Source organism: Melitaea cinxia, chromosome Z (genome assembly GCF_905220565.1).
Source record: "Melitaea cinxia chromosome Z, ilMelCinx1.1, whole genome shotgun sequence".
Lineage (NCBI taxonomy): Eukaryota > Metazoa > Arthropoda > Insecta > Lepidoptera > Nymphalidae > Melitaea > Melitaea cinxia.
In genome coordinates this window covers 2,790,718-2,803,044 of record NC_059424.1, presented here as the reverse complement: position 1 = coordinate 2,803,044, position 12,327 = coordinate 2,790,718, and the positions used below count along the sequence as shown (strand labels likewise).

The 12,327-nt window shown below is 36.0% G+C and overlaps 1 protein-coding gene across 1 annotated transcript; it reads left to right on the top strand.

Moving 5' to 3' along the window:
• The first annotated feature begins 990 nt into the window (after nucleotides 1-990).
• Nucleotides 991-10,802, top strand: LOC123668965 (serine/threonine-protein kinase tricornered). The gene is made up of 9 exons (XM_045602652.1): nucleotides 991-1,192; nucleotides 1,615-1,762; nucleotides 2,107-2,217; nucleotides 2,605-2,846; nucleotides 3,528-3,667; nucleotides 4,512-4,683; nucleotides 8,572-8,736; nucleotides 9,494-9,657; nucleotides 10,687-10,802. Exons 1-9 carry the CDS (start codon nucleotides 1,071-1,073, stop codon nucleotides 10,800-10,802), a joined length of 1,380 nt encoding a protein of 459 aa, XP_045458608.1. The 5' UTR covers nucleotides 991-1,070.
• The last annotated feature ends 1,525 nt before the right edge of the window (nucleotides 10,803-12,327 follow it).

The window sequence follows — 12,327 nt, the reverse complement described above, 5'->3', positions numbered from 1 at the left end:
TATAGATATTTCATAAAATGTAACAATTTAAAGAATTTGAACTGTAACAATTCAATTGTTAGAATATATGTACAAACAACAGTCGTACATATATCACTGGGCTTTTTTCTGTTTGTTCATTATAATTGCATTGAACACGTTATAATTATGATAATGCGATGTGAAAATCAACAGTAATAGCAGGTGTACGCTGTGACGTCAACTTTGTTAACGTAGTTTCAGTTCCACATTAGCTACAGCCCGTTCTTGCCTCTATCTGTTCTTGAGTTCGTTCTCCGCTTTTCTACACAGTCCATATTCTCACCCAAGATGTCGTTCGGTTGCTTTAAAACCTGTTTCCCCCAAAGGAAACGAGAAACTCCAACACTAATTCTAGAAACGATCGGTGGGTAGAGGTCTTACCATGAAGAATGGAGAAAACTTACTAAATAGATTTAAAGTCGCTCAACGTGCAATGGAACGGGCTATGCTTGGGGTTTCTCTCAAAGATAGGATTAGAAATGAGACTATCCGCGAGAGAACGAAAGTAACCGACACAGCCCACAGAATTAGCAAGTTGAAGTGGCAGTGGGCTGGTCATTTGTGTCGCAGGACCGATGGCCGTTGGAGTAGACGGGTCCTGGAGTGGAGACCGCGTCCTGGCAAACGCAGTGTGGGACGTCCTCCGGCCCGTTGGACCGACGATCTATGTAAGATTGCCGGTGATTGCGGAAAACCGGGATGTCTGGCGCGAATTTGGCAAGGCCTATGTCCAGCAGTGGATTGCCATGGGCTGAAGTGACTAAATAGATAAAAAAAAAATGTCATAAAAATATGTAGGTACTATACCTGTATATCTATGTATGTGTTCTAGTAAAACCATAAAAACAAATTGTCACTACTATATAACATGACACTCATTTTTACATAAATAATTTGTGTTTTCCAAGCTACTGATATAAATAACTACATCTAGAATATTAGTTCTTCATAGATGTCGAAGTATCACGTTTTGATAGTAGAGCTATGCGTGTGTAATTCGACTCAATAATCAGAGTATAATTGCAGATGTTGTTGCAGGGGTGCTGGAGATGACTGGCACAGACAACATCCGCTTCAGCGGTCACACCCTCGACAAGGCCACCAAGGCTAAGGTGACCTTGGAGAACTTCTATACGAATCTCATCACACAACATTATGAGAGAAAGCAAAGGTACGAATTATTAATAGAAACCAACAATAAAATTATGTTTGCGATATAAATAGTAGAATGTTCAAAGTTTTGTTTTAAGAGCATCGATAGGTGATGCACGTCGACCGCTAATAGGACGATTCATCGCTAAGAAATAGGTTTCTGCTAGTTTTCTGTAAAAACAGTTTAATACTATCGAGATCTATTTTCAGGATTCTTATTCTATCTGTAATTGATTTCATTGTTCATTAATTAATACGCGTGTTATATTGTTAATTTGAAATGCTACAAAAAGGGTTATATTGGCGATAAATGGTCATGGTGTCAAAAGTACAGACAGTAACGGTAGCTTTCATTTCAATGTTTTATTGGATAAAAATACGAAATTTTTGATTGCACTCACTAATTTTAACGAGAGCTTTAAAGTTCATTTATTTTTCTAGACTAGAAAAACTTGAGGAGTCCCTCAAGGATGAGAATCTGTCTGAAACGCAGAAACAGGAGAAGCGACAACAACATGCGCAGAAGGAGACGGAATTTCTCAGGCTCAAGCGTTCAAGGCTTGGGGTGGAGGATTTCGAACCTTTAAAGGTCAGCTGAAATACTAGTTACTAGTTACTGTTACAAAATATCTTCACGATTATATGTATCCTTCAAGACTAGTTCTCATATGAAATGAGATCGCAACTAGTCGAAAACATATATTTTGTATCTTTCCTAAAAATACACTTAGTTCTTCACTTAAGAATAAGATAAGAGATGAATTTAATGACTTTGGTATACCTTAGTTTTGTACTAAAATTAAGTCAAATATTCACTGAAAATATATCAGAGAGGTACAAAAACTTTTTTACCAAAGTGTATATCGAAAAGTGACGTTGGTTGAGGTTAAACCTTATGTAGGTTAGCTCATCTTACACTACTATTATTCACAGGTGATAGGTAGAGGGGCATTTGGCGAGGTTCGACTAGTACAGAAGAAAGATACGGGGCACGTTTACGCAATGAAGATACTCAGGAAAGCGGATATGCTCGAGAAAGAACAGGTACGTTTTGACAGGGGTGAGGTGAAAGTTCTAAACGCACGTTTGACTTGGTGAGTAAGCGAATGCGTGATGAGAGCGTTACGAAAAGTGTGATCGGGTGAGGCCATCGGAGCAACAGAGAGAGGTGCGAGCACACATTTTCTTTATCTCTTTCTCTCATGGATAGTTACGTTTTGTATGTCTAAGACACAGTGCAGCCCTATCCTGAAGTTTTACTTCAGTTGTGTCGTCTAAAGCACACTCGTTTCTTAAATCTTATTACATGATATTACAAAATAAATTAAGCCTATTACTATAAAGCCGGATGAGCGTCTTTTAAGAATAATTTACAGCTGGTAACAGATTAAACAAAAAAAAAAACTCTTTACATATTTCTTTTACTTCTAGGTTGCTCACGTGCGTGCTGAACGAGACATCCTAGTAGAGGCAGATCACCAGTGGGTCGTGAAGATGTACTATAGCTTCCAGGATCCTATGAATCTCTATTTGATCATGGAGTTTCTTCCCGGAGGCGATATGATGACACTACTCATGAAGAAAGACACCTTGAGCGAAGAATGTGCTCAGTTCTATGTTGCTGAAACTGCGCTAGCCATCGACAGTATACACAAACTTGGTTTTATACACAGGTAAGTTATATATATATATAAGTATAGTTTTTGTTAGGCGTTAGATCTGATGCAAATATTTTTGAGATTCATTTTTAAATGTCGTTTTACATTTCACGGGCGCAGACACAATAAAGTAAAAATATTTCTATTTAATGATATATATATAATATATAATACCTTTCTTAAAATATCTAGCTAAATTTCAAAATTTTAAAATGTCTAAAATCCACGTTAGCGCGACGGTCCCAGCACTGGTTTGTGGCTGTTGCACTGACGGTTGCGGGTTCGATCCCCGCACATGGGAAACATTTGTATTGGCCATATAGATGTTTGCCGTGGTCTGGGTGCTTGTGCAGACCTTGTTAGTCTCCACACCGTGCCTCGGAGAGCGTATTAAGCCGTCGGTCCCGGTTGTTATCATGTATATTTGATACCGATCGTAACTCATAGTAGGGAATATATCCACCAACCCGCATTAGAGCAGTGTGGTGGATTAAGCCCTGATCCTTCTCTTACATGGAGAAACAGACATACGCCTGCAGTGGGATATTACAGACTGAAGCGCTAAGCGCTAAAATCATAAGTGTTTTCATAGAAATCTGTTAAGTACTTACTATTGGTACAACAATTCTGCATCGGTGAAACAAAGTCGAGTATCTTACTATACTTCGTAATAAAATTTGTTCTTTATTATTACAGAGACATAAAACCAGACAATCTCCTACTGGACGCTCGCGGCCACATCAAGTTGAGCGATTTCGGTCTTTGCACGGGCCTCAAGAAGAGCCACCGCACCGATTTCTACAGAGACCTCTCACGGGCTACACCTTCTGATTTTAGTGAGTATATTTTATTACATAAAATTCGTCATAAAAGGTATCAAGCCGATCTGACTCCAATTAATTATCATTACTACTAACAAGTAAGTGTTTTGGAAATATTTTGACCCTTTTCCGTATAAATTTCTTACGTTCTTCGTCGTCTACGTATTTAATTTGGATTGGACTCAGTACCTCATGCTCATCTGGCGTCGTAAAGACTGCAAATCTTCTTTTAAAGTTTAGGTAAGTCTATGTTTAATAAATCCACTAACCCAAAATGGAGTAGCGTGGTGGAATAATCTTCAATTCTTCTCCTAAGTGGAGAAAGAGGCCTATGTCCAGTAATGGGATCACAGGACAGGCTGATCGATATGTTTCATAAAAAGTAGTATGTGGTGCATACTTCACCAACCTGAGCTGCAGTCAAGGCTTGATGGATTTACCTCATGTCTTCAATACTCAGTTCTGTCGATGTTATTAAAGAAACAAGTAAGTTGATTTTTAATAAACACTTTTTTTGTTAACCTTTCCTCATTACTGTCTGATTTTTCTGATTTCGCATATTAAGTTGAATAATGTCCTAAACATTTAATTTTACAATATATTAAGTTACATAAATTCATCAATTTTAATTAAAATAAATAGTTTTCGTTCTTAATTTAAAGCAATTTTTTTCATGTTGTTAAAAGATAACCTTTTTCTAAATATGTTAAATTTGTTCAATCACAATTTTTTTTTTTTAATTATCATCAATCAAATTTCAATTATAGAATTTAATTTTTTCTAACTACCATAATTTTTTATATATAATCTGTGTCATTGTAGACGCACTACTTAATATAAAAGACAGATTTCTTTTCAGTATCGACGTCCTCGTCGGCGATGGACTCCAAGCGTCGAGCCGAATCGTGGAAGAGGAACCGACGGGCACTCGCATACTCGACAGTTGGGACTCCGGATTACATCGCCCCTGAAGTATTCCTGCAGACTGGCTACGGACCACAGGCGGATTGGTGGAGTCTCGGGGTTATCATGTGAGTTTTAACTTCTAACTTTCATTAACACTATTAATAAAAATTGAAGTATTTTGTAGTGTTAGTATGAAGCGTAATACTGCTTTTAAGCAATTTGTGAGTATAGTAGCCAGAGATCCTGGTGAGGCTCGGGGGTAGGTTCGGAAACGGGTTTGTGTTGCTTCTGATGTTGCAGCCTTACGCTTGCTCACTGACCTAGTTGAATAAAAACTTCGTTTAAATATGTGAGAATTGTTGCAAGCGCCATAATCATCATTTTAGCAGAATATATCTTGCTCGAAATATGAACCAACCAAAGTGGGCAGTACATCAATCTTATAGGAGATCACAGCTAAATAATCATGGTCTCAGATAGTGTTGTTTATGTTGTGAGTTAGGTAACCAGAATTTTTGGAAGGGTAAAAATAGGAAGAGCAACAGTCTTATAGTCAGGTTGCCAGAGTTCTTAGGAAGGATTGGGAAGGAAAGGGAAACAGGTACATTTAATTGAAAAATACACGTAATAAAATGTAAAAAGTTGGCATCAAAATGTTAAGTTTTATGTCATCTACTGTATTACCATGAATTAGGCAATATGATGAAACTTAAAGCGCCTTTCACATATGTACTCGCGAAGTAAAACAAAAAATGTACCAATAATTATATTTTAACTGTTGTAACACAGTCAAATTTCATATAAATAGGATCATGTAGTGTATACCTATAGAATGTCATAATCAAAACATTCCAATAGAATTGTAATGAAACTTATGACTGAGGCTCTATTATCTGTACATAATTCTTTCTTAATGCTGTATATTTTTAACAATGTGTTATTTACTATGGACGTTGTAATTTAAATCGACTTTTTAATAATAATAACATTTATGTGTTAATTTGAATTTGATTTAGTCGTATATCTTTTTCGTATATTACATATTAAAATAATTGGAATTTGATAATCCCATTTTGACTAAAGTGGACGTGCGTATACGCCCTTGCGTGTAAATAAAGAATGAGTATTAAAATATTATTGTTCCAATGCTGTGTAATTTATATAAAAGTGCATTTTCTTTTTTATTATAATTATACGCTGATATTGAATACATATGTAGAGATATAAATGAAACCAATTATACTACAAGTGGTGTGTACAGCCTGTAAATATCCCACGCTAGGTCAAGTTATGCATATTATTCAAGTTGTTATCTTGACCGCGAACTTTTACATATTTAATCGTGGACAGCTGTTTTGATTTGCGAATTCCCATTATTTTTATATTTCGCTTTGCGATTGTGTATTACTTTAATTTTGTGCCATTTGCGATTTTTTTATGAATAAAATATGTTTCTATTAATTATTTGCTTGATCCAGTGTGCTTATGACGATGCATGACGATAGCTTATCGCCAATGCATAGGAATTGTGATTTTGATCTTCGCCCCTGAGATTGTTTTTAATGATTTGCTTTTTTTGATGCATACAGTATTATAAGAGACAGATACTGCGCTAGTATAGGCTAGGCTGTTGGTCGAGTCGTCTGTGCTTATGTTACAACACACACAATGTGTGTCTGAACCTCCCGACGCAGATACAAACCTTACTAAGATTATTAGCTTAGTTCAATCACTAAAAAAAATATTTAACATCTGTGTCACTGTAGACGTACTACTTATATAAAAGACAGACTTTTTTCGTTTCTCTTCAGGTTGTAAAAGTATCAGGGGTGTATTTGTATGTATTTTTTATTTGTTTGTCTGTGCATACAGCTTACTAGGGGTTGATGAACCTGAAGACTTTATTTATTATTATTAGTTTTTTTGTCTGTAAATTGTTTTGTAAATGATAAGGATATTATTTGAGCTGTATTTGGCATATACCTAAATGAGTAATTACTACATAAGAAAAATAGTTTTTTTTTTAAATATCATTAGGTCGGCAAACAAGTGTACGGCTCACCTGATGGTAAGAGATTACCGTAGCTTATAGACGCCTGCAACACCAGAAGCATCGCAAGCGCGTTGCCAACCCAATCACCCCCAGGAGCTCTGGTCACCTTACTCACCAACAGGAACACAATACTGCTTGAAAACAGTATTATTTAGCTGTGATCAAGGTCGAGGTACTTACCCCAGTCAGAGTTGTTGAAATAGAACTTTATTTATTTTTACGCTAAATGTCTGTATGTGAAGAAATGGCTGTCAGTGCGAATACATTTTATCAAGAGCTTTGCGATTTTGTCTAAAAAAGAAGGCGAATGTTTAAAAAAATATTCTTGAAATGGACAGGCATAAGTTTTTTATAGTATTAAATCTACTCTAAATTGCGATTCAACTTGGCATCATTCCACTCGGATATGATTTGTACCATAACTACATGTAAATATTTAGTTCTTAAGTTGTGAATTGTAAATATGTACAATATTTCAATGATAAGTATGATATTTTTAACCGACTTCAAAAAAAGAAGGAGGTTAGTCTATTCGACCGTATGTATATATATATATATATATATATTTTTTTTTTTTTTTTTTAAATGTAAGTTCGGGTATAACTCCGTCATTTATGAACCGATTTTAATAATTCTTGTTTCGTTGGAAAGTGGTACCATGATAAGGAAACCAGGATCTGATGATGGGATCTCACAGAAATCGAGGGAAACTCTCGAAAAGCCGCATAACTTTTTGCTGGGTGTACCGATTTTGATGATTTTTAATTTAATCGAAAGCCGATGTTTATCATGTGGTCTCATTTAAATTTCATTGAGATCTGATTACAACTTTTGGAGTAATCTTTGATAATGCGTATTTACTCGACAATTTTTTTGTCTACCTACGTTGTATTACTTGTCGATATACTTGAAGGAGGTGTTTCTTCGTTTGCCTGCAAACACAATTATTGTAATAAAATACGTTACATTGCATGGGAAAGTTCTGATGTATATTCGTGGCTACAAAATATTATAATGATACATTTGATTTTAATACATCACGTCAATATTTTCTTTTTGTTTTTAACTTTATTAAACATCAATATTTTGATTAATAATAATTATAAGCTTATTTCTTGGTTATTTATTTAAATATATAGTCGATAAGCGATACTATGGTTTATGCTTTGGTTATTTATACATATTAACCTTGGATAACTGTTGCTGTGTATTCAATCCATTTCAATTTTTTTTCCATTATTTAAACCTTTTTTTTAAATCTTTATTTTAATGAGCTTGGTCACAAAAAGCGACTATGACACTTTATACTTCTTTCTAAACTAGAAACTGGTCTTGAGAGAAGATGACCGCTCACCTCACTCTCAAACCCAGTCTAACCAGCTTATACAGAGCCTTGGCCTCCTTGAATAAAGGGAAATTAAAACTTTTGTAGAAGGGTGTTTGTTTTTATTCTTTCTTTTATTTAGTATAATTTGAAGTAAATATAATTATTATAATAATCGGTAAACTTTGCTCATTATTTTTCGGATTTCATCGCAGTTTATTATCTAAAAAAATTAATAAACCGCGATAAAATCCGAAATTGTTGTGCCATTATAATAATTGGTAAATTTTTGTCAACGTATTGTTATAGCAATTACCGAATGTTTTTTCACCATATCATTTGCAATGCGATTTAACTGGCGCTATTTAACTGAATAAAATGATTTTTTTAATCTGATGTTTTTTAAATAAATAATAAAAAAAAAACTTTATTTTGGACCAAATACTCTTACAACTTCTTGACCGGTCAAACTGTGTGACAGTTTATCGAAATTACAACGCTTCTGTTTAAAATGCGATTATAAGTATTGTGTACATACCGTTTTTGTATTAATTATTAATCATATACACATATATGTCTAAATATCATAATAATATATACTTGCATAATATACAATGCTAATATTAACTTGAACAGGTATGAAATGCTGATCGGCTATCCTCCATTCTGCTCGGAATCACCTCAAGAGACGTACAGAAAGGTGATGTCTTGGCGGGAATCTCTCACCTTCCCTCCCGAGATACCGATCAGCGAAGAGGCCAGGGAGACCATACTGCGTTTTTGCTCTGAACCAGATCGACGGTATGATATATTTTAAAATATGTACTAAATGTAAGACAATAGCTTAAAGCAAATAGATAACTCACAACCTCCTCAGTCTCGATTGTAAAATTTCCTCTAGTTTCCCACGTTAGGGACGTGCATTACCGTGGCACAGAGTAATTCTTTTCAATTATTCACCGAGGAAATTGTAGATTACTTTTTGTCACGTGACATGTCACGTACGCGCGTAATTTGCACCACATAGCATGTGTTAAAATATTTTATACTAGCATCCCACTACGGCTTTGCACGGGTATTAACAAAAATTGCAAAATATCTTTTTTCTCTATTTTTTTTTTTTGAAAATTTAATATAGCCTATGTCACCCGGGGATAGTGTAGCTTTTCGACAGTGAAATAATTTTTCTAATCGGTTCTATAATTTCTTCAGTGCCTATTCATTGCAAACAAACAATGAAATCTTTCCTCTTTATATTATTAGTATAGATTAAATATTGCAAACTGTCCTTTTCCTGCATGGCATGCCTCTAATAATTACAGGCTGAATTAATCCAACCACCCCACCAATCAACCACCCCACCAACCAACCACCCCACAAACCAACCACCCCACCAGCCAACCACCCCACCAACCAACCACCCCACCAACCAACCACCCCACCAACCAACCACCCCACCAACCAACCACCCCACCAACCAGCTAACTACCAAACCAACCAACTAACCACTCAATCAACCAACCAACCAATAAACCAAACAATCAATCGGTAATTTCAGCCTGGGCTCCCAGAGGGGCATCGAGGACGTGAAGTCGGTCTCGTTCTTCCGCGGTGTGGACTGGAGCCACGTACGTGAGCGGCCCGCCGCGATCACCGTCGACGTTCGCTCCATCGACGACACGTCCAACTTCGACGAGTTCCCCGACGTCAAGCTCGAGATACGTGAGTGTGCTCGTTGTTGGTAACGACTATGTTTGTGTGTGTATGTGTGTGTGTGGGTGCGTGCGTGTGTGCGTGTGTGCGTAAGAGCGTGCGTGCGTGCGATTGTGTTCAACATTAAAAAAATGAAATGAATATTCGGCAGAGACAAAGTAGATAGAGGTTCGATGTAGGGTACAAAAGAAAATATCCTACTCAGAATTTTTGAGCAGTCTGACAGGAGGGGAATTACCCTCAATTTTAAAGAGTAATATAGTTAAATATTACTGTTCTTAAGCAGTATTGTGTTCCTGTGTTACTGTGTGGCTACGGTACTAAAGAATATAGCCACCTCCTTTCTTCGCGTGGGTGTCGTAAGAGGCGACTAAGGGATAACACAGTTCCGCTACCACCTTGGAACTTAAAAAGCCGACCGGTGGCGGGATAACCATCCAACTGCTGGTTTTGAAATACACAGGCCGAAGACGGGCAGCAGCGTCTTCGGTGCGACCAAGCCAGCCCTGCGGTCACCAACCCGCCTGCCCAGCGTGGTGACTATGGGCAAAACACATGAGTTCACGTTGTTTTTGGCGTGAACTTGTGGAGGCCTATGTCCAGCAGTGGACTGTATAGGCTGTAATGATGATGATGATGTGTTCCTGTGGTGAGTAAGGTCACCAGAGAAGTGCTGGGGAAGGTCGCGGTAGCGTCGACAATGCGCTAGAAATACTACTTGGAAGCTTCCATAAGCTGCGGCACTATTAGGCAGACCTTACGTTTCTTTGCTACCCGAATAGTATAAGAAATCAATTTGGTTTAACAACTTTAAAATCTTTAGTGGGCAGAGTGGTATATTGTGTAAATGCTCCTCTATATTAGATAAATAAAGAGAGAAAACAAAGTATGCTAGAACATTCAATTCATTCGAAAATATTTATAATCAGATCATTGAGAAATAATATTTTAAATGAATTTATTCAAAGTTAGTTTTAATCGTGAAATAGTTAACTTGCCAGCGTTTTCGTCTTGGACTTATTATTGTTTTATTTTCAGCATCAGCGCCCATATCCCAGGAGGGCGAAGTAGCATATAAAGATTGGGTCTTCATCAACTATACGTTCAAGCGTTTCGAAGGGCTCACTCAACGCGGAACTCCCACCAAGAAATGAGTATGAGAACAGCCAGCTCGACCGGTGTACATTGACGCCCCATGTAACCGTACACCGATCAAGTGTTGCACTGTCATGTAAGCTCGCCAATACTTACATCCCATTGTCTTTGTATATACAATTGTTATTGTTTCCCTTATATCATTTCTAAAGATGTAATGTAAATAATTGTTTCGATACCGTTGAAATTTGTCTCTTTGCTTTATAATGATTTATATTTATAATTTTTTTTAATGTATTATTTAAAATGGAGACATTAAACGAGCAAACGTGCAACATTTATGCTATGTAATCTGTGTATCTCGCGTTCGGCTTACGTTCAGTAACTCCTGGGATGTATAACGGATTATGTAAATACCAAAGTTTTGAGCCGAACGTGCGTCAACATGTACCGGTGTTATGTACAGAGTTGAATATAATGGGTACAACTCCTAACAGCGTAGAGCATTCATTCAAATGAAACTTGGCCCGTCGTATATAGTTTAACGTATGAAATATTATAAAATCCAATAAAATGATATTTAACTGATAAATATATAGATATTTTATAACAAAATTTACTATCTCTAAAACAACGATGTACAGACTCATGGGTCCAGATCGTCCTCGTTAAAATAATAAATTCAGAGTATTTTTTTAATATTAATGTATGAATTATTCAAATACTATTTAAAAAATTGCTCAAAATATTGATATTTGAACAATAACTTAATTTTTTTTTATTATTTTTTTATAATTCAGTTCGGTTGATACGCGCTAGCGGACGGTCGTTAATTGCCGAGTTACGTGACATTTTTTTTTTTAATCAAAATGTCAACAACTGTAAAATTTGTCTTGTAATATTGTAATTAATGAAGTGCTTGCCTTCATTTGTAATAAAATGGTCATTCAAAACATTATCATGTTACTGTGAAACGGTTACTTTATGAATCGTAATCGAAGCATATGAACATTAGAAAACGTAATGGGAATACTGACATCCTCTGTACGCTGAAAGAAGTGAAGTGAAAAGGGATATATAAAAACTACCCCCGGTTCTTTTCGACCATGTCGATGTAACACAAATTATCAAGGGCTCAGTGAAGATGCGTCAGGATCATAACAATATTTCTCAGCGCTATGCAAGTAAGGAGGATTCAAATATACTGAAACATGACATTGAAACTCTGAAAGTTGCCTCGGTTGTAAATAATTTCTCTAGAAACATAAATCCGAAGAGGGGTGCTTGTATGATTGATTGATAAATTGGTTTTTTGGTAACAAGTGGTTAACCGTTTTCGAATCAAATATAAATTATAAAGCGGCGGATATACGAATACCGTTGTTGTTTATAACACAGCGAAAGATCTGACGAAAAATGATATTCAAAATTATGTAAAAAATAAAGAAGTCTCTAGATTTGGAAAAAGTTGTTATGAAAACCCCAAAAGATTATGTTGCATACAAAGTCTATGTGCCTATAAGTAAAGTAAACTAACATAAAATAATTAAATAAAACTATGTACTATTTTGAAACCGTAACAAC